We start from the raw sequence: 24,318 nt of genomic DNA on the forward strand, positions 1-24,318 counted from the left end.
TAATGTTGGTCATTATGTTGGTACTTGGAGAGGCTATTTTTTTCTGAGGTTTACTTGGTGAAAAAAGTTTGAGAAATGCGAGTTTCGTGTAATTGTGGCCCACATACCCTGGACGGCTGATAGAAAATATATTATTACAGCACAACAAACACACATTAGGCAATACCATTTGTATGTTTAATTTTACATTTACGTTGACTTAAGGCCTACCATATCTCAGGGTCACTACTATAGTTGCTGTTAGACGTAGTTAACACATTTAGTCACGTAGGTATAACGTGATTCTTAAGGGTTAGGTTTAGTATTTGAGACCCCTGCTGAACATGGAAATGGAAAAAGGAAAAACCTTGCCACTGTTATTTTTACGTTAAAATTGTGTTGACTGAGCTGCCAGTTTTTCTTTCTGTGAAATCTATTTTTACAGTACATTACTGTAAAATTCTGCCAGTTATTTACAGGAAAATACACAGGAAGGGCTGGACGAAGTAGCTGGGGGAGAGGGGAGGCTGGGCTTCTCTGCTTAAGCTTCTGCCCCCGCAACCCGACTTCGTATAAGTGGAAGAAGATGGATGGATGGATGATATTTTATAATTTATTTATTGTGCATCTTACTGAGAGATGTTTTTAAAATGTTGTTTATCTTATTTACTGGCTACTTGAGAGGAGTATCACCTCTCAGTATATATGTAGTTAAGTTCACCACTGTAAACTACACAAGCACAATAAACAACATTGCTTTTATACTGTATTTCATTAAATTGTGCTCCTTAAAGCATCCATTGAGCGTATATATTACGGTACTCCCTATAATTATCAATGAATCCGCCAGAGCATAAACCATGAAGATTTCCTGATTTAAAATCCATAATGAACCTCATAGTAATTAAATATTACCTTAAAGCTCCTCACACAAACACGTTTAAAAATAAATAATGAATTTTCTTGTGATGCTCCTCCTCGACAGTCCTCATGTGCGTACAGTAGAGTAGATCATCAAGCAGCATTCTCCTCTTGGCATGAGAACTACAAAGACTTATTTTGACTTTTATGTGTGAATGTGTGTAACAGCACCCTGCTGTGTCTGTCTGCCAACACTTGTCTTACTCAGACTGTAGCTACCTCAATAAAGGCTAATTGGCCTGTAAACACCATCACTTTCCAAGAGTGTACAACTAAACGTATACTATACTATATGTGGGCAAATTTTGGAGTGAAAATGAATTTTGATGAGTTGGATAGTCGAACCTCGGATTCAGGAGGAACAGTGTGGTTTTCGTCTTTGTCGTGGAACTGTGGACCAGCTCTGTACTCTCAGCAGGGTCCTTGAGGGTGCATGGGAGTTTGCCCAACCAGTCTACATGTGCTTTGTGGACTTGGAGAAGGCATTCGACCGTGTACCCCGGGAAGTCCTGTGGGGAGTGCTCAGAGAGTATGGGGTAACGGACTGTCTGATTGTGGCGGTCTTCTCCCTGTGTGATCAGTGTCAGAGCTTGGTCCGCATTGCCAGCAGTAAGTCGGACCCGTTTCCAGTGAGGATTGGACTCCGCCAAGGCTGCCCTTTGTCACCGATTCGGTTCATAACTTTTATGGACAGAATTTCTAGGCGCAGTCAGGGCGTTGAGGGGATCTGGTTTGGTGGCTGCAGGATTAGGTCTCTGCTTTTTGCAGATGATGTGGTCCTGATGGCTTCGTCTGGCCAGGATCTTCAGCTCTCACTGGATCGATTCGCAGCCGAGTGTGAAGCCACTGGGATGAGAATCAGCACCTCCAAGTCCGAGTCCATGGTTCTCGCCCCGAAAAGGGTGGAGTGCCATCTCCGGGTTGGGGAGGAGACCCTGCCCCAAGTGGAGGAGTTGAAGTACCTCGGAGTCTTGTTCATGAGTGAGGGAAGAGTGGATCGTGAGATCGACAGGCGGATCGGTGCGGCGTCTTCAGTAATGCGGACGCTGTATCAATCCGTTGTGGTGAAGAAGGAGCTGAGCCGGAAGGCAAAGCTCTCAATTTACCGGTCGATCTACGTTCCCATCCTCACCTATGGTCATGAGCTTTGGGTTATGACCGAAAGGATAAGATCAGTGGTACAAGCGGCCGAAATGAGCTTCCTCCGCCGGGTGGCGGGGCTCTCCCTTAGACATAGGGTGAGAAGCTCTGCCATCCAGGAGGAGCTTAAAGTAAAGCCGCTGCTCCTCCACATTGAGAGGAGCCAAAAGAAGTGGTTCAGGCATCTGGTCAGGATGCCACCCGAACGCCTCCCTAGGAGGCCACGGGGAAGACCCAGGACACGTTGGAAAGACTATCTCTCCCGGCTGGCCTGGGAACGCCTCGGGATCCCTCGGTAGGAGCTGGACGAATTGGCTGGGGAGAGGGAAGTCTGGGATTCCCTGCTTAGGCTGCTGCCCCCGCGACCCGACCTCGGATAAGCGGAAGAATATGGATGAATGGATGGAATGCGTTAAAATCATTTAAAAAATAAAGTAAGAAGTTGTGTTACTGTGAAGCTGAAAAATGAATATTTTGACTATGTTCACAGTGTTTAAATTAAAAAAAAAATACCGGTACCCTCTAAGAGACAAGCAGTAGGAAATGGATGGATGGATGGATGGATTCATGATATTTTGGAGAAAACGCTCTTTTGCACCATCATAAACGATCCTGATGAACACATGCTATTTAAAGCTTCCCTGTTATGCACAATTTTAATATGTGCCTCTAGAGCCTGTTTATGAGCACCAAACTAGAAAAAATCTATAATCTCCATCACTTAATTGCTCCATTTTTGAGAGAAGAGGGGCTCATATGGTCCCTTTTCAAGTTCCAGGTCATAAATGACAAACCTAACACATGACAACCCGCTCTACGTATATGCCTGCCACTTTAGGGAGGAAGGTTTTGTTATAATAAAAAAAGCAGGCTCTGCTACATATGGGGCGGTATGGCTCGGTTGGTAGAGTGGCCGTGCCAGCAACTTGAGGGTTCCGGGTTCGATCTCCGCTTCTGCCAACCTAGTCACTGCTGTTGTGTCCTTGGGCAAGACACTTTACCCACCTGCTCCCAGTGCCACCCACACTGGTTTAAATGTAACTTAGATATTGGGTTTCACAATGTAAAGCGCTTTGAGTCACGAGAGAAAAGCGCTATATAAATATAATTCACTTCATTTCACATATCTTAAAAATAAACCAAGGAGCTCTACTAACTATCCACCAGTCAGCTACAGACAGGAAACTTTGAGTCATTATTTTAATAATTGTTTTATATTATTTTGTTTGTCTTTAGCAAATAAACTAACCCAGCCTGTTGTTGCTGTTAAAATATGACAATGTTAATACTCTAACTCACAAGGCTATGCTCATGTTGTTTGTGTCCTCCTGTCCCACTTCATTGTTGAATATGATGTACAGCATTTACTCAGTTACAGTGCATATGTTAAAATTATTTTATAAAAAGCACAATAGGTTTCTTGGCGTTACATGCTGTCAAAAACAGGTGTGGGCAAATACAGCTCATTAGCATTAAAACTACAGACACACAAAACAACATATTCCCAGTAGGGCTTACTAAAAACACTTTTTAAATGGTCTAATTCCAGCACCAAGGCTAGATTTTGGCCAATATCCTTTAAATAGACGACTGTGGGATTCTGAGACTCTTTTAAAATTGTTCAAAAATAGACTGAAACCTTTTAGATTCTAAGCTTTAGCTCACCTGGAAATGTCCAATGTAGTCTTCTTCTTGGTCTCCTAGTGTGCCCTCCTTCAGGGCGATGAGGGTGAAACCTCTGAAGTAGGATGGGCTGGTTGCAAACAGAGTCACTGGATGGAGGTAAAAAGAAGAGTAGCACAAAGCATTAGATGTCAGGAGACAGGAGAAACGATGGTTATATTTACTGTACAGTCAATGGAACAAATAGTATTGGGCCCCTGACAATAGAGGGATTCTTTATGAAATTGAGGCAATTGCTAATTGATGAATGTCATATTTTTGTGAAACCCCTTAAATTAACACAATCATTATGGTGGTTTAAAGGCAACATCAGAAAAAGCTGAGTGACTGTCCAAATATTTGTGGACCAATCTGTACAACATTGCCATGCAACTTCCGTGTAACCAGAGTGTTTTATTATTCAGTAATACTATTTATGAAGGTGAAAACAACAGTCACAGCTAAATCATAAGCATGACTACAGCATAGAAGGAAGCAACAAGGCTCAAGCCAGCTTTAATTTGGAACAAATCAAGCAACACCCTAAAGCTATGTTAAGATTTCGGCTTTGTGTTTGCAAAAACATCATCAATTGTCATTTCAATTGAATGTTACAAATTAAAAGCTTGGCAAATTGAGCAAAAACAAATACAGCCTTCAACAGAAATTAGAGGACCGCAAAGAACAACAAAGACACATAAAAGCAAACTGTAGAACACAAAATAAAATACGAAAATGCTCTTTGAACTGGCTGACTCACATTGACATAACCCTTTCCTGCATTTGTGCACATTTTATTTGTATTCTTCTGTTTTTATATGCTAATTCATACTTTTATGGAGCAGAGTGTCACACCGCGGTGAGGGATGTCTTGTCTTGGTTTCTTCTGTCTTGTAAATTGCATGTTTTACTTTGAAAAGTAACTCCTCTCGTGTCAGATCACTTGCCCTTCCTTTTGTGTCATCATTCTGACGTCATCCCTGACCCCTGATTGTTTCCACCTGTTTCCCATTACCCTCATGTGTTTCATAAGCCCACGCCTCCCCTTGTTCTGTGCCAGATTATCTCGTGTATTCGTGCCTCTCTAGCAACCATGTCCATGTCCATGCCTTGCCTTGCCTTGCCTCGTCTTGTGTTTATATTCCTTGATCCTGAATTCCTTCGTTGCTATTTTGAGTTTTCCTTTTTTTCCTCCACAGCAGTGATTTTTTTGTTATTTAGTTTATTCAGCCGAAGTGGTGAGTTATCATTTTTTTCTTTCATTCTTCCCTCAAATTTTTGAGTGACATTTTTTGTTAAACTTTATTAGATTAGATAAGTGTAGAATTTTTGTTTCTTCCTCCTGTTGGAGCGTTTTTGTGTTAATAAATTGTATAGCATATATACGGCGGCAATTATTGTTTGTCATTGTTGTTGTGTTTTCCTCCTTTCGGAGTGATTTTCGGTTGTTCCTATTTTTTGGAACCTTTTTCGCCGACTAGTGTTTTTGTTAATATAGATATTGTATTACCTTGACTCTGGAGGTGAAAGGAAGCTGTGCATCTGAGTCCTATCCTTTTGACCAAGCCTGACACAGAGTTGCTGCAGTATACGTGTTGTATGTCTTAACTGCGATAACAATACAGCTTTGGTACAAATATTTATTTCATTAACCAGCTAAAAAAACACTTTTAGATGGATGCATTTTGTGAGTTGTTGCGATAGAATCCGGATTAATATAGCCATGCTTTTATTTTGAAGCTTACTTTGCACTGAACAAGAAGTCACTGTGCAAATTCTAATTCTGTGCAACTAGACAGCAGCTGTGTTGCGGTAAGTGATAATGATGAAGTTAACAATAATAACTGATTTTTCATAGAAATTTTCACTTTCAGTGTCAAAATTTATGTTCACAATAGCTGTCAACCATGTATGTTAATGTCAGTTTAAGCAGGCACTTTTTAGAAATAAGACACAGTGGGACCGGAGTTGATTCGATTGATTGAAATTGACAGGGTATCAACATAAAAAGGACAGACACACCGTAATTTCCGGACTAAAAGACGGCACTTTTTTCCCACGCTTTGAAACCTGCATTTTATACAATGCAGAGTCTAATTTATGGATTTTTCCAGGTTCCCAAGCTTCACATTCCGCCAATAAAATTAGCCTTGTCACGTCAGACCAAATAAATTAAAATTCACTTACTTGGACTGCAATGATTAATTGGCCAAATTGATAAGTTTGATTGTAAAAAAGCATTGATTTGTATTTTCTTGTGATTCGTTTAAATAAGTAAAATACGCAGACATTGTTATAACAAGACCGCACAAGCGCCTTTCGGTGATGCAGCTTGGCCTGTGTGTGTGGGGGCAGGGGAGACTCGCAGAGTGCCGATAAAGAGAGATTTGTCAGGTTTGTCACTGACAGTTCAGTTAGGTTTTGGTTTTTCCTGTCTTTGTTTCCTGTCAGCGCTCTTATTTTGGTTATTTCCTGATTATCTCCCTGAGTGCTTTGTCCCCTTAGCTGTGGCTGATTGGCACCTGGCCACACCTGGTGTCAATCAGCCAGCTGCTATTTGAACCTGCCTTCCTCTCCAGTCAGTGCTGGATTATTGTCACTACTACCTGTCATAATACTTGTCGTAGTAGCTCTGTCTACTTTTGTTCACTCTGCTCATGTCATAGTTCCTTTGTGTCACAGTAAGTGTTTTTGTTTCTTGTCGACAGTTAGCCTTTGTGCTATTTTAGTTCATAGCCAAGTTTGTTCTCCGCCTTGTGCGCGCCTTTTGTTTGTACCCTTTTGTTTGTTTTTTTGTTATAGTGTTAAATTAAATCATGTTTTCCTGGACAAAGCCTGCCATCTCTGCATCTTGGGGTTCGTCACCAACATACTCTGACAAGATTGCTCAAAGGAAAAAGACAAAGTGGAAAAAAGAAAAATTCCCATTGAAGATGAGAGAGAGGTTTTGTGAACATTTAAAACCAAAATAGACAGACATTGTGATGAGATGTTACCACTGTCAAATTGAGCTGGCACTTCCCCATTGCTGGGTTACATATGATGTCAGGTTTGTTTTTTTTCTTTGCGGCTTAATTCACACGATGATCAACCAGCTAGAGCGTAGCATTAAAACAAGTGAGAATGAGTGTAGACTTTGAGCAGGAAATGCTGCATTGCTGTTCTGTTCTTGGGTGTTTCAGTCGTTCAAATAGAGAGATAGGAAAGAGCGTTCATAGAGTCCCGAAAGAAGTGGTTCATGAAGGAAATAAAGTCAGCGAAAAAACGAAAGTGCATCAAAGGAAATGGCTTTTAAAAATATCCTGATAATCACCTTTTGGAATACAATCGGACCATGCTCGGGTCTGCAGTGATCACTTTGTAAAATGTTTGTTTGAACATTTGATTTGTTTGAGAAACTTTCGGTGATACAATCGAGATTATCCTCTTCTATATCAGTAGGGTTTGAGAGCAGAACTAAACGTAAAAAAGGATAAGAGATCGCATTAGTTTGTGTTCTTTTGTAATTGCTCCGCCTAACTAAAAAGACCTGGTTGTGCAAATAAACTTGTAATAGTTATTGTGAGAGTTGGTCCAATCCACCGTATTTTCATTGTTGATTTTTGTAACAGAAACTAAAAGCTTAGTTATTGCGCAGGAAAGCCAAGTGCTTTATTCAACACGGATGACCACATTATAGCATCTATGTTGCTATTTGTTAGCAATCAAGCATCAAGAAAATATCCTTAATATTTTTAATAAACTCGATGAATAAATCTCTCGTAGGCTCAACAGCATACACTGAATCTTGTTATTGTTCGCAAATATTGCTGAACAACAAGGACATCTATAGCTAAATAAGGAGACAAAATATGAACTTCACACCATAAAAACAACTGCAGACATGAATTGTAGATGAGACTTAATCTTTTTCCATTAGCATCACAATCACAGCAGCAAGGCGCTCGTTATGTCAATCAAATACGTTACTTGGCGATGCAAGAATAAATACAACTTTGTCTTTAACAAATTTATGTTTAATTTGTGGACCCCTCCAGATGTAAAATCTTTTCTTCTCTAAATCCATGTGAGCGTCAAATGAAGTGAGGTCGTAGCGAGCAGTAACGTCCTGGTGATGAGGACGTTTGAAACTTAAAACAAATATTTTTCTTAAGTGTGTGAAAATCCAGTCCATCCCATTTTAAATATTATTTTCCTGATCGTTTATATATTTGCGTCTAAACTTTTCGAGGTCCAAATCTGCACTGATGCAGGTAAATAAACAGTGCCCTAATGGGACGCTAGACCATCGCCTGAAACCCAGAAGTGCTTTTAGGTCACGTGATTGCAACCCAGCAGTAGCACTACATTAATATGCAGCATATTACCATGACATGATCCTGCATATTTAAGAGCAGCAAACAAGCAGAAACAAGGTAAAAGCCGAGTTCACCATCTTATGTTTGACTTGCATAACACATGTTTTATTCAAACACCCATGTTAGCATCTATGTTAATACTAAACAGTTGTTTGCCAACACCCCAAACATCCAATTAATACTTTTTCAAATGTGTATGTGTTTGATAAAGTATGATGAGTGGCAGTGTATGAAACAATTAGAGTGTTTATGTCTAAATGTGTATATGTTTGTTTGTTCATGTACTTCTGGCTGCACTGTTTTTTTGTTTTGGTTTTTTTTTAACATTATTTTTTAATATAAGTAATAAATAGGGATGCTCCTGTTGTATTAATGAAATTTCAATGTTATACAAATTTCATTTTGTTATTTAAATTTTAATTTGCATGTGTAACTATTACCCCAAAAAGTCACTTTGATGCTAAACAACGTGTTTTATTTGATTATTATCAGAGGTGGGTAGAGTAGCCAGAAATTGTACTCAAGTAAGAGTACTGTTACTTTAGAGATTTATTACTCAAGTAAAAGTAAGGAGTAGTCACCCAAATATTTACTTGAGTAAAAGTAACAAGTATGTTGTGAAAAAACTACTCAAGTACTGAGTAACTGATGAGTAACATACACACACATATCATATACATATATATATATATATATATATATATATATATATATATATATATATATATATATATATATATATATATATATACATACACATACACATATATATATATATATATATATATATATATATATATATACACATATATATATACAGTATATAATTTATATTTATTTATTTTGCCGTTTTTGTTTACATGTTAAAGGTGTTTTAATGAATATACATGCATGTTTAACACATATAGATTCCTTTCTTTCATGAAGACAAGAATATAAGTTGGTGTATTACCTGATTCTGATGACTTGCATTGACTGTAATCAGACAGTAGTGCTGATAGCGTCCACGTTTTCAAATGGAGGAGAAAAAAAGTTCCTCCTTTCTGTCTAATACCACATGAAAGTGGTTGGTTTTTGGCATCTTATCTGTCCAGCTTCCATATTCGTTTTTATACACTTTACAAGAAATACATTGGCGGCAAATTCCGTAGCTTGCTAGCTTGTTTGCGCTGGCTTTCGGAGACTCTTATTTTGAAAGCGCAGGCGCGATGGAGCGGCACTTTTATTGTGAAGACAGGAACTGTGCAGTCAGTCTTTAGGCTTGTGACGGGATGTACGTTTGAAATAAAAAAGTGTCTTTTTTCCTTCACACTTTTGATTGATTGATTGAAACTTGTATTAGTAGATTGCACAGTACAGTACATATTCTGTACAATTGACCACTAAATGGTAACACCCCAATAAGTTTTTCAACTTGTTTAAGTCAGGTCATGTGACCGCCTGGCTCTGTTTGATTGGTCCAACGTCACCAGTGACTGCATCTGATTGGTGGAACGGAGTCAAACGTCACTAGTGACTGCATTTTATTGGTGGAACGGAGTGAAACGTCACCAGTAACGCAGGCACTTTGAAGGTCTGTCTGACAGACCAAAACAAACAAAGCGTGCATTAACAGATCGATAAAAATTAGTAGCGAGTAGCGAGCTGAATGTAGATAAAAGTAGCGGAGTAAAAGTAGCGTTTCTTCTCTATAAATATACTCAAGTAAAAGTAAAAGTATGTTGCATTAAAACTACTCTTAGAAGTACAATTTATCCCAAAGGTTACTCAAGTAGATGTAACGGAGTAAATGTAGCGCGTTACTACCCACCTCTGATTATTATCGATAGATTACTCGATTACTAATATATGGCGAAGACACAACAAAATGCACATGACACAGCCATCGCACAGGTAAACAGCCACCGCACGGAATGAAAATCCATCTGTCTCCTCTGTAAGTGTGCTCTATAGTCCGGAATTACCGGTACACAGGTCAGTATGTAATTTGCATTGTTTTCTGCATGTAAAACTGTGTTTTGTGTTAACATTTCTGGGTGTCTGGAATGGATACAATGTATATACTGTACATTGTTTTGGTTTTCAAACAATTAAGTTTTCAACAGACAGATTATATGAAAACCAAGGTACCGTTGTATGTGCAAAGCACAGTGAATAAGGTGGCCTCTTATGGCAGAGCTTCTTTACAATGTGTGCTGAGAGACAGTGATGGGCAAGCTACTTGGAAAATGTAGTAAGCTAAGCTACAAGTTACTCTCAGTTAAATATATCTAAGCTACAGTGGAAGCTATACCCGGAGAATTGTAGCAAGCTACACTAAAAGCTACACTGCAAAAGTAGCTTGCTACATCAAAGCTACATTTAACAGCATTTATATTTATAGGCCCACATGTATAATATCAATGTTAATGTAACTGAGAGTGTACAAATGTCCATTACGATTAACTATCTGTCATTTAGCTGGGGACACCCTACAACGACCTCTAGGGGTCCACACACCCCACTGTATTTGTTTTAGCTTGCCTTTTCTTTGGCCCACTCCTAAAGGGGTATTCATTTTCTCTACCTACAGTTAAAAATAAGTATCTATCTACATCTTGACAAAACAATGACTTGTGTGTTGTTTGGGAACAGTTGGTAATGGTTATGTGCAGTAAAACTTTTCATGAACTCAACTCATTTTAATGTGTGTTCCTAAATGTGTGTTGGACATCTTAGATGAAGAGAGCAGTTATGATTTTTGTTTACAGAGTAAACAACTAAAAACTCAGGTTTTATGCATTGTTTTCTCTAAACACATACATTTGTCTATATATGCCTAAGAACACGCATAATGGGTTTTCTGGATGTCGTCTTCATTACTAAATGAAAAATCTAATCTGCGGGAGAGAATCCCTCTGCTATTTTCAACTATGGTCAGCTTGAAGCATCCCTCTGTCTCCAACTCCCTTGTCGTCATGTGACACGAGTGCGTGTCTGTTATGATTTTGCTTACTAGTTTCAATAACCCGCCTCTGATTGGCCAGTTCGTAATGTTTCGCCCTAACTTGGGCAAACACCAACCAATCATTATGGATTTCCTCCGTATGTATGGATGTTCTCATTCATCAAAGTCATTGTATATTCTCTATATTTTTTGGGCCCTGGATTCGGAGTCGATTTTCTCTCTTTGTAGCTTGTAGCTTTAAAGTTACCTACCGAGCTACATGGTTCTAAAAGTAGCTAAGCTACAGGAAAAGCTACTCGTTAAAAAAGTAGCTAGGCTAGTAGTTAAGCTACATAGCTTAGCTACATGTAGTTTGTAACTGCCCATCACTGAAGGCAAATAGCAACTTTTGTCTCGATGTATCCATTCTCTATTTTATGTTGGGTTCATGTTTTTGAATACTATTAAAACACTGGAAAAAATGGTAAAAAAAATAAAAATAATAAAAAATAATAATAATACAAAATTAAAAAATTAAATAAAAAAATAAAAAATAAAAAAATATATATATATATATATATATATATACAGGCACGTGCACACATAGGGCCCTATGGGTGCTTGAGCCCCTGCCCTTTTTTGCCTCGTCTTAAAAAGTGCCCTCTGCCTGTGTGTGTGTTTTTTTCCTTTTTTTCTTTTCTTTAAACAACAGTAATAAATTCCTGTCAGGGATGTAAAAAAAAAAAAAAAAAAAAAAAAAACAGCGGTACAAAAACTCCACATTTTCTTGTAATGCCTGGTTGTTTGAGCCTGCCGCTTCCGCCCGAAAGAGAGAGAGAGGGCGAGTGAGTGAGTAAGTGAGAGGAGAGAGAGCCAACTGCGCCCCTGAGGACACGTGACAGTGGAGCAACTTGAACCTGTGAGTTATGGTCTAGTCGCCGTCCACTAATTCAGCATCTAATATGGGTAATATTTCAGAAAAACGCTGTATTATTCAGTGTGTCAGCTTCTGTTTTTGCCGGACGTCGGAGCACGGCGCATCAATTCCGCACAGGGCAGAGCGCATCGTGCGGGACAGGAAGTAGTGTACAAAATACAAAATAAAACACCGGGTTAATTTTCAAAATAAAATGCACTGTGTCTAATAATAAACCAGTATTGTGTTGCTTTTCATGTCTTCCAAGACTATGATAACGTGAATTAACTCATTATGACAATAATTTGTTGACACAAAAGAAATGGCAATCACTTTTACCTACAAAGGACACACAGCTAAGTAGTTAGCTTCCTATTAGCAAATGTAATTTTACATTAATTTCCATATTGTGTAAATGACCAAAAAAAAAATTCCTTGCCCTTTTCTGACTTTGAGCCCCTGCCCTTCTTTAATCATGTGCACGTCCCTGTATATATATATATATATATATATATATATATATATATAAAAACATATACGTATATACATATATGTATATATATATATATATATATATATATATATATATATATATATATATATATATATATATATATATATATATATGTATACATATAACATTGTTTGATAAACCTAAATCTCCAATCAGCTAAACATGTTCATTAACTCCACGCTGATAATACTAACACAGACGCTTTTAAACGTGTTAGCATATTCGCTAATACTCACGATGCTAGCTTGATTACATTATGTTTGCATGTACAAATATGCATGAAAATACCCCTACAGACATCACACATTGGACGGTTTAGTAAGTATGATTTGTTTAGTTTAGGGCTGCAACAACTAATCGATTATGAAAATAGTTGGCGATTAATTTAGTCATCGATTCGTTGGATCTATGCTATGCGCATGCGCAGAGGCTGCGTTTTTGTTTGTTTGTTTGTTTTTTTACCTTTATTTATAAACTGCAACATTTACAAACAGCTGAGAAACAAAAATAATAGGGGTGTAACGGTACGTGTATTTGTATCGAACCGTTTCGGTATGGGGGTTTCGTTTCGGTGCGGAAGTGTACCGAACGAGTTTCCACACGGACATATTAAGTAGCGTACTGCACGTTGTGTAAACAATACTCAAAATGCCGGACATTTGAGGCATTTAAGAAACTTCGCCCTGACAGCCCCGCAAAAGAGGACATGTCCTCTTTTGCGGAGCTGTCAGGGCGAAGTTTCTTAAATGCCTCAAATGTCCGGCATTTTGAGTTAGGGTTGTGTGTATTTTCAATGTACGTTTAGGGTTAAGAAGGTTAAAAACACAACAAATTGTGCGTGCAGCAGCATTGGTGAGGGAGGGGCAGAGACAGAGAGAGCGAGAGAATTATGATAAACGCGCATGCGTCGTCAGGCTCTGCTTTTTATCGATACATTTATCAGATTTAATTTTTTATTATCTATAGCAGGGGTGTCAAAAGTTTGCATTTTTGTAACATTTTCCTTGTTTTATTTGGCAAGTTGAAAGAACATTGCGCCAGTATGCTGTTTTTTTTCCAATAAAATACTGGAAAGGATAGAAATGTAGTTTGTCTCTTTTATCCGATTATTAATCAATTAATCAAAGTAATAATCGACAGATTAATCGATTATCAAATTAATCGTTAGTTGCAGCCCTAGTTTAGTTATATTATAAAACTGACAAACATTGCTTGGAGTGATAAATGAAGAATACTTGCCTTGCCTCGTCAGCGAGCAGCAACGCTATGGACGGTTTTACTTCCGTTTCAAGGCATTAAAACAGGAAGTACATTTTCAACCCGCAACACCTGCAGTGAGCGAACTCATCCAAAAGTTGGCACGATAGCACAAACAAGAACACACCTTTTCAGTGTATGTTGAAAAATATTTGTTGAATGCAAAACAAGGCAGTTAGCGAAGAAAAAAAATCATAAAATAGACGCACCATTTTATAAGTCACAGGGTTTAAACCGTAGGAAAAAAGTAGCGGCTTATAGTCCGAAAAAAACGATATATGTTAAGTAAACACTCTGCCTTGTTTTTATTAATACTTAGGCCTACTACGCTACTGTATTGTAATGTTGCTCATTATGGTGGTAATTAGAGAGGCGTGGCTCGAGTTGTAGAGCGACCGTGCCAGCAACTTGAGGGTTCCAGGTTCGATCCCAGCTTCCGCCATAATAGTCACGTCCGTTGTTGTCCAAGACACTTCACCTTTGCTCCTGATGGGTCGTGGTTAGCGCCTTGCAAGGCAGCTCCTGCCATCTGTGTGTGAATGTGTGTGTGAATGTGGAAATAGTGTCAAAGCTCTTTGAGTACCTTGAAGGTAGAAAAGCGCTATACAAGTACAATCCATTTGCCAAGTGTTTTCTGACGTGAAACTTGGTAAAAAAAAAAAAAAAAGTTTGAAAACCACCGGTCTATATAATTTTTTGGATTATATTGCGTAATTTTAGCGCCACAGTCACATTAATAACTTGCTATTGAGTATGCGTGCAAACAATTTGTGTGTTGAGGTGTTCCCTTTTGGTTGCAAAAAAAAAAAAAAACCTCCATGCCCCACTGTCTACAAATGTAACATAATGTATCTTTTGAAAATGTACACAGTTTAAATATATATCTTGAAAACGTAAATCACTGCTATTTTTTTTTTCAGACACGGTCAAAAATAAACTTCATAAACACGCAGTCACACCATTAGGTATACCTGCCTATTCTCAGAGTGGGCAGGTGTAAATAAAATCCGCATTTAGCAGCATTTATCTCACTGCATGTCGAACATCGGCGTTATTATGCGCATGATTAGATGAAAATATTCCTTTATCCGACCTTCTTTTGTGTTTCCCCGGATCAAGTTGTAATGTTGCAGTGCCGGCGTCTTTTTTCATCTGATTTAGCAGCTAATCCAATTTCGTACAGTCTTGTGTAAAATGTTCTGGACAAATAAATATTTGTATTTTGTACACATCAAATCAGAAGGAGGACATGAGACGAGAAAGAATGACAAAGATGGAAGCAGGAAGCAGCCAACAGTCTTGGCTGAGAGAGCTGAAGAGAGCGGAAAGGCCATGAAGGCAGAGCACATGCAAAACATTGCATGCAAGCTCACACCCAAGTGCATGACCTTTATGATTTCAGATGCATTGGCATTGTTTAACACAAGTATTCAGCATTGTAACATTTGTAAGTCAGAAAAGAATAAATCACCATAGGTCCAACAGAGCCCCACATTAGCAAACACTTGGCGAAAAACTCCCTCTCGAGAAGAAACCTCGAACACAACCCAGACTCTGTGGGGTGGTCATCTTTATCAACTGGTTGGGTTGAGATGGAAAACGTCTCAAAGTCAAGGCACGGGGACCAAATCTGGCCCACCGATTTGTTTTATGCGGCCCATTAAAGCCAGGAAATAATGTGCGTCATTAAAGTACTTCATCTTTCTTACTAAAAGTATTAGTTCTAGGGCTGGGCGATATATCGATATACGCGATATATCGCGGGTTTGTCTCTGTGCGATATAGAAAATGACTATATCGTGATATCGAGTATACGTTCTCACGCAGTTGCTTTTAGCTGCGGGCATTACACTACATGCTCTACTCCTCTTTCCAGTCTCTCCTTCTCACAGACAGCAAGCGCACCTTCTAACACACGTCACATACTGTCACGTCATACGTCACATACGTATACGCCCTCGCGCAGCAGAGAGGTAGCAGCATGGCTAACGTTAGCTGTGATGCTAGCGGAGTGGTGCGAGCGCGAATACAAGAGAAAGAAGGTGCGAATCTGGTAAAAAATGGAGGAATAATTAATTCTCCCAAAAAACAGCAGGGGGTCCATCGTCTGGCGGTGGTTTGGCTTCAAGTGGGAATATGTCGAACAGACAACCGTAATTTGTCAAGTGTGGGGCAAAAGCGTTGCTATAAAAAGTAGCATTACTGCTGTAACAAACAGCTCAGGGTGTCCCAAGTTACCGGAGTGTGTTAGGTAAGGAGGAGGAGTTTTGTCCCTCCAGAGTTGTTGCCGTAGGGCTGTGACATAGGGTGTGTATGGTTGTGGAAGGAGGTGTGTGATGTTGACATTAAAGAAGCGGTGGCTACCGAACCTGCTCTAATGTCTCCCGTTTATTATTTTATTAGATAAGTACACTGTATAGGCGAACCCAGGACACACGGCTACACTGCTAATATGTAGCATCATTTGAAAAGTCACCCGCTAGACAATGAAGAGGGCTTACTCCGCACGTCAATATGTCCATTTGGTGCCACACTGCCCACACTATCAAAATGCCGAGGCAAACATTTCCAGATCAACACCGTATGAAAAAAATAGTGATTTTTTTAGTTGTGATTTCCTTCTCTGCATGAAATTTTAAAAGTAGCATATATTAATGCAGTATGAAGAATAATGTTTTAATGTAGACACATAGAATCATCATACTGCTGTGATCAAGTGTTCATTCAAGCAAAAATATCGAGATATATATCGTGTATCGCGATATGGCCTTAAAATATTGCGATATTAAAAAAAGGCAATATCGCTCAGCCCTAATTTTTTCTTTTAAATCTGACGAAAAAAAATACATGTGCTACATACTATTGTATGATTTTTCATCTTGAATATTATCCGATCATGCAAAAAACACAACAATTATTCAAAATATTTTCAAAGGGGTCATATTCAGGTTTTTTCTACATTTAAATCACTTCTTTAGTGGTCTACATCAGTGGTCCCCAACCACCTGTACAGGTCCGTGACACATTTGCTACTGGGCCGTAGAGAAACATTAAATAATTTATAAACAACTGCATTTTCTCCGACGTAACTTTCGCCTGTAAGACTAGACACAACAATAAGCTTGTTTATAGATGAACAATAAAACCAGTTGTTGCCATTTGTTATATATATATTTGAATATTTAATGGACCACAATGGAAACATTTGGCTTTTTGTGCCATCCATTTGGCTTTTTACAGCATTACATGGATTAAATTCTTTAAGATGTCAATAAACTCTTCAATCAATCAATCAATACTTGTTATAACTTTGTGACATGATACAATGCACATATAAAATATAAATGTGACAGATTGTAGCCAAAGGCTGATTTCCATCTGCATCTCATTGCAAAAAAACAATCCCAGGGCTCCCACTAATTCAGCGTTATAGTGAGTTGTATCTTTCATGCACTTATTTTTGCTGTATTTATCTGGCACAAGTGGAAAGCCAGTCCCTGAAAAGAATGCCTACATTAAACCGGTCCGTGGTGCAAAAAAGGTTGGCTTTCCACTTGTGCCAGATAAATACAGCAAAAATAAAACTACTGGTCTACATGACATGTAATGGTGGTGCTTTGGTCAAAATGCTGCAAAAGTCATGTTTTACAGACCATCTTCAAGCCGCTTTCTGACTGTCTCTTCAGAATGTGCCATTTTGTGGGCGGTCTTATCTATGTGCCGAAGTCCTCCTCCAGGCCAATCCCCTTCTGACAGCATCAGCCATGTTGTCGTTTTTAGTACTTACCATACTGACAGATATAAGTTAGAACTGTGCACTACTTTTTATTAGAAATGTCAACAGAGGAGGATTTTTATCATGCATCTGCATGTACGAGCCAATCTGCCTCACAATACAAGGATCGAGAAAACTACAACTGAATAAAAATGTCAGACATGTGCAAACCTCTTTGGGTAAGCCTCTATCAAAGTGATTCTCAAACTGTAGTGCGTTTACCACTAGTCAGACCCATGTATAAAGAGGCGCCATCTTTGCTACCTAGGACGTGTGCGGCTGTGCCCGTATGCATGCACGTGCTGTTGTTCTGATGTTACTTTTTCTGATGAAATAAACCATTATAATACGTGTAAATATAGTTCTGAACATACTCCAGCTCATAAACTTACAATAATACATGCTTTTATTTCGTGAAACTATAATTTTGCAGGCGTATTTGACTCATTCTGTTGCTACATTCATGCAGTGCTTAGTGACCGGCAGACTCCCTAACACGCACCTGACAATGCAATAAACGTAAAAAAAAATACACTGATCAGATCAACCAAAAACATTACTTATTACCCTCATTTTGCTTTGTAGATAATTTCAACTGTTTGCACAGATCATTGAATTTCAATCATTTAGATTAAATAAATAAAGGGTTTGAATGTTTTCGATAGCCATCATTATGTATTATTTGAACTGATCTTTCCTTTTTTTAACATGGTAAGCGAATAAGTGTACTTTTGTAGTTATTTTCCCATATTTGTACACAATAACTCAAATATGGTAAACACTAGCGAGCAGTAGGGAATATGGAGTAATTTTTGGTCCAGAACATATTCGCTTTATTCATTATTGTCATTTTATGTCCTATATGTTTTACATGAGATTCCAGTTCATTTTATCATCTAACATTACACCCAAAACAGTGGTTTCTTTTACTCTTTCAATGTCCGTTTATTTGTATTTGTGTTTGACTTTCTCTTTTACGGTTACCAAATTGCATTATTTTAGTTTTACTCAGTTTCAAGGATAGTCTGTTTTTGTCAAACTATCTTTTTAACATGTTAATTTATTCTGGTATTATTTGTATTAGCTTCTGTGTGTTCTCTCCGGAACAAAACGCAGACGTTGTGTTGTGTTTTTATCTTGCACAAGACATTGTACTTGGCGGCCTTCCGGTGCTGACAGCGAACCTTCACTTCCCATAATTGGCTCCTTTCTGGGTTGCTGGGAAAGCGATATAAAATTGGATGGATGGATAGATGGAAAAACTAATGCGAAAGCTCCACAAACAGAGGATGAGCTCAACCTTGGTAGCAGTCATGGCGCCCTGTAGTAACGTGATTGCCTGTTGACCAATCATGTCGGAGATGGTCTGAAACGGGGTCTCTCTACACATCTGCCACTAACGGTACAGAGGCTCCATCTAGTGATACGCCAAAGTATCACCTAATTAAATATTGTAATGACGTGACTCGACTCGTTATCAAAGGTTTATCAGCCTTCAATGGCAGTTGTTACAATCCGACTTGTCACGGCGCGGATTCGAACCTGCTTTTCCTCGGCAGCTGGAGCTGCCGGGACCTCTGCTGGCAGCACACTTGGACACGCCCTTGCTCACGCTGGGCACAGCACGCCCACGCAGCGACAAGGCTGCAGGCAATTGCGCATCAGCACACCTGTGCCTGATGAGAGGGAGCAGCATAAAAGCCAGCGGACCCAAGAGACCTTTGCCAGAACATAGCCAATCTTCCTGAGTAAGCATCTCGTCTGGCACCACTCCCTCGTTCCTTGCTCGCCTTCTTTGTGCTCTTCCTCGTTCCCGTGTTTGATGTCCCTTGCGTTTTCCACAGTGTCTTCCCTGTTGCCTGTGATCATGTCCTGCCTCACGACCTCCACCTGGATCTCTGCTTGCCTCCCTCGACCCTTGACCTCTGCTTGGACTCGGACATTGTTGCCTCTCTCCAGCCCCCGACTGCTTGCCTCCCTGCTGACTGCCTCTTCGCCTTGCCCCTTGGATTCGACGAAAGATTCACACAACACGCACCAACAACAACCCCTGGTAAAACTTACATTATTAATCTTACACATCGTCCGCACTCATTCACTTGTGGTAGCATACACACCCCACACACTCATCAAGGTTTTCAATAAACCTGATAAACCGCAGTTCTGCCTTGGTGTTGCCTCCTTCCCTTTGCCCGGTACACAACAGTACTACTGTCGGCTGTAGTCGACACCAAAATAAACAATTATGACACAAACACAACTGTCCAAATCCGTCATTTCTATCACTCAACACATGTGGGAACTTAATGTTCTCCACATTCTCCGCTTACGTCCGTCCTTTCCCAGCCTCCCAGCCAATCAACACGCAGAACTCAAGTAAACAATACATTCAAATACTGTTCAAACTGTGTGTAATGTTACACTTGCCAAAAATATTAAATATACGCGGTAAAAAAAAAACTCTGTTTTGTTTGTATTGAATACTTGGACATACTGCGCTACTTTATTTTAATGTTGGTCATTATGGTGGTACTTGAAGAGCCAAGTCTTTTGTGAGTTGGTACTTTGTGAAAAAAGTTTAATGCTCTACCACATACGGAGATATCGGCTGATGTAACTAAGACAAAATATGTCACTAAAGTCTCAAATTCCAAACAGCTCGTTTGGAGCAAGTTCATAAGAGGCAAGATTGTTTTCAGATATACAAATTATCTTTTTTATTTATTTATTTATTATTATTTTAATGTTTATTTAATTTTCATATGTCTTTCTTGTATTTTATTGTTTATCTCTACTCATGGTTCTTACTATTTTACAAGTAGTATTATTTTTACTTTCCAATGTTCCTCAGGGGTTATCGGTCGTGCTGTGGGGGCGCTTTGTGTCAGCGTCCTGGTGGCCATGGTCTGGTGACCTACTGCTGCAGATGGCTCCTGTGATAGTGTTTACTCACATGTCTCCTCTGTACTCAGCAATGCATTCATTTGTTCATATAGTACTAATGTGTGCGTGTGTGTTTGGTATCTGTTTCAGTGCGTACATATGTGATAATGGGGGATCTGGGTCATCGGGGTATTGTTTTTTACTTTCAAAAGCACTTTGCGTTGCATTTCTTTTATGTATGAAAAGCGCTTTATAAATGAAGTTTGATTGATTGATTGAATGAGGTATCTTCGCCATAACTCCATGGTTTGGTCTTACATTTTCTTATGGGGATCAGGTACCAAAAAGATAAGAAAAGTTGGTTTTGCATAACAGGACCCCTTAAATAAATCTAAATACTTACAATAAATTTGGGACAATAAGCCACTACTTCTATCTTATGCTTTAAACCCTGCAACTTATAAAACGGTGCGGCTAACTTTTCAGATTTTTCTTCGCTGACTGACATATTGCAAAGAGTTTTAATAGAAAAACAAGCAAATACACTGAATAGATGTGTTATTGTTTGTGCTTTGGCGCCATCTTTCCAACAAGTTCGCTCACTGCAGGTGCTGCAATGCTGCATTGCCCTTCTGTTTAGGTCGAGCTTTCAACCGGAAGTACACGTGCCGTTCCGTCCTCTAATCGTCCATAGAGTTGCTACCCGTACGGATTTTTTATTCATCACTCCAAGCAACGTTTGTAAGTTTTACAATAGAACTAAAAAAATTCTTACTTACTAAACCGTCCCATGTGTGATGTTTGTAGGAGTGTTTTCATGCATATTTGCACATGCTATTGTAATGTAATGAAGTTAGTGTCGTTAGCAGTAGCCAACATGGTAACACGTGTACGAGTGCCATTGTTAGTATTATTAACTTACAATTGCATTCTTTTTTGTATTGTTTCAGTTTCATAAATTCACACCAAAACCACTTATTGAGTCTGTTTATCTGATTTGAGCGCGAGCTTCCGCAGCTGTGTCATGATGGTGACTTCTGATTTTTTTGATCAGCTGTTTTACTGCTGTGTTACTGACACCAATTTGAAACCATTAAGGCAGGGGTGTCAAACGTATGGCCCGTGGGCCGGATCAGGCCCGCAAACAGGTTTTATCCGGCCCGCGGGATGGGATTGCTAAGTATAAAAATGAGCCGAAATGTTTGAATGAAATAAACTGCTGTTCTAAATGTGTCCACTAGATGTCGCAATAGCAACTCTTTGTATCTTTGTAGATGATGCTACATATGTAAAAAAAAAAAAAATAAACAAGATGTTAGTTAGTGCACCAGTCGAGGAAAATGAGCAAACTACATAAATAACATCCTGTAGTTTGATTTTGATATTATTTTTGTATCTTGATAGATTGAAAATTAACACCAATGAGTAGACTGATGAACATTGTCACATAATTTATTCAGAAAGTATAAATAACGACAAATAAAGACAGAATACTATTAACCACAACATGTAAGTGTAAAAAAAACAACTAACAACATTATGATTTGTACATTTTCAGAATGTGCTTGTTCTATTTTTAAACAAAGAAAATAATCTGAAGTTGTCTTTATTTTTAAGTTATCGTGCTGTGATTTTACCAGTCCGGCCCACTTGGGAGTAGATTTTTCTCCATGTGGCCCCCGATCTAAAATGAGTTTGACACCCCTGCATTAAGGTATGTAAATAAACATTTACAAAATGTTTCTTTGTAAATAATTAATTTCCCAATGTGGTCAAGTGCAGCTAATACTATATCCATCCATCCATTTTCTACCGCTTATTCCCTTCGGGGTCGCGGGGGTCGCTGGCGTCTATCTCAGCTACAATTGGGCGGAAGACGAAAGGCGGTGTACACCCTGGACAAGTCGCCACCTCATTGCAGGGCCAACACAGATAGACAGACAACATTCACACTCACATTCACACACTAGGGACCATTTAGTGTTGCCAATCAACCTACCCCCAGGTGCATGTCTTTGGAGCTATTACTATATATGGAATATACTGTATATACCAAAATACCGGTGCTCTCTATAGTCTGGAATATACAGTAGATATCTGCTTGTCAACTCTGACGTATGATTTCAAAGCAATGTACCCTTCAATTTGTGCGTAAACATAGGATAATTAAAATGCATCGTCAAGTTATCGTTGGGTGACTATACATTCAAATACATATATATTTACTGTACAAGAAGGCTATTCAAAAGTACACTACCGCGACCCAAAAAAAGGGACAAGCAGTAGAAAATGGATGGATGGATAGACTTGTCCGTCTAAGTTTTAGATAACATTTACCGTATTCTTCGGAGTATAAGTCGCTCCAGAGTATAAGTCGCACCGGCCGAAAATGCATAATAAAGAAGGAAAAAAACATATATAAGTCGCACTGGAGTATAAGTCGCATTTTTGGGGGAAATTTATTTGATAAAACCCAACACCAAGAATAGACATTTGAAAGGCAATTTAAAATAAATAAAGAATAGTGAACAACAGGCTGAATAAGTGTACGTTATATGAGGATAAATAACCAACTGAGAACGTGCCTGGTATGTTAATGTAACATATTATGGTAAGAGTCATTCAAATAACTATAACATATAGAACATGCTATACGTTTACCAAACAATCTGTCACTCCTAATCGCTAAATCCCATGAAATCTTATACGTCTAGTCTCTTACGTGAATGAGCTAAATAATATTATTTGATATTTTACGCTAATGTGTTAATAATTTCACACATAAGTCGCTCCTGAGTATAAGTCGCACCCCCGCCCAAACTATGAAAAAAACTGCGACTTATAGTCCGAAAAATACGGTAATATAAATAATTGAAATAAATAAATACAATAAAAAAATATTAAATTATTGTTGTAATTTTTTTTTTTTTAATTCCTTGACTATTTTAATGACAGTCCAAGTGAAGAGCCTCCAAACTTACTAAAAGATAAAGAATAAAGGACCCCCACTAACCTCTGTAAGTGCTCCCTGGCTGATATCTCTCGGGGTCTCCTTCCACGCGGAGCCTGAACTCGTTGTTGACGTCCCTCCTGGTGCTCTGCGCCCGCAGGATGCGGCTGCAGTAGCCGTCCGACTTGGCGCCCGAGTCGGAGGGCTCTTCGCTGGACGTGAACATGTCGCACGCCGCCGTGGACAGCAAGCACAGCAGGAGCATGAAGCGTGGCTGCATCCTGCTGGAAGGCATCCGGAAAGCTTTGGGAACTTGGCGAGAGGAGAGCCAGAGAGCTTGCAAACTTCCAAACAGGGTGAAAGTGTTGTCTGCTAGCAGGCTGCATCCATGCTTGACGAAGGCGAGGGACCGGCTGGGGTGTGATGCGCACTCTCCGGGGGAGACGTGCACACTGGAGGTGGCTGCTGGTAGTGAGAGTGGAAAGAGGATAATAGCAGGGGTCTCGCGTGGAATGAGTGTTGTGCTGCTGTTTCCACGGCCACAGCCCGTATGGTTGACCAACCAGCAGGCAAAGACAAAGACAAACAAACGGAGGCAATGCTGGACTGTCTTCTAAAGGCATCCTACACCGTTGCCAGAGTGACTAATTATCAAACCTTTATAATTGCTAATGAAAATGTTTTTTGTTTGTAATGATGGGAATAGAAATAAACATCACCAACATAAAGTATTTTGCTTTGACACAGTAACATTTTGACATTCTTCACATCATAATCACATACCAGGAAGCAAGTGCACATTTTGGGGGAAAAGCTGGGGAAAAAAAAAAGGCACCCATCTTGAAAATTATTCATACAATTATTATTACTACTAGACAAATCACAAGATATATTCAATACGTTAAAAAGTTAAAGTACCAATGATTGTCACACACACACACTAGGTGTGGTGAAATGTGTCCTCTGCATTTGACCCATCCCCTTGTTCACCCCCTGGGAGGTGAGGGGAGCAGTGAGCAGCAGCGGGAATCATTTTT

At 39.1% G+C, this 24,318-nt stretch overlaps 1 protein-coding gene across 1 annotated transcript in view; it reads right to left on the reverse strand.

Annotated features, from left to right (window-relative positions):
• Positions 1 to 23,789, reverse strand: part of LOC133608729 (spondin-1-like) — a 199,740-nt gene extending 175,951 nt beyond the window's left edge. Inside the window, exons 1-2 of the mRNA XM_061964209.2 lie at positions 23,345 to 23,789; positions 3,706 to 3,812 (exon numbers count right to left, since the gene is read on the reverse strand). Coding sequence (XP_061820193.1) covers positions 3,706 to 3,812; positions 23,345 to 23,576 — 339 coding nt within the window. The 5' untranslated portion in view covers positions 23,577 to 23,789. The remainder of the gene's footprint in view (positions 1 to 3,705; positions 3,813 to 23,344) is intronic.
• Positions 23,790 to 24,318: the final 529 nt, after the last annotated feature.

Source organism: Nerophis lumbriciformis, linkage group LG06 (genome assembly GCF_033978685.3).
Source record: "Nerophis lumbriciformis linkage group LG06, RoL_Nlum_v2.1, whole genome shotgun sequence".
Taxonomy (NCBI): domain Eukaryota; kingdom Metazoa; phylum Chordata; class Actinopteri; order Syngnathiformes; family Syngnathidae; genus Nerophis; species Nerophis lumbriciformis.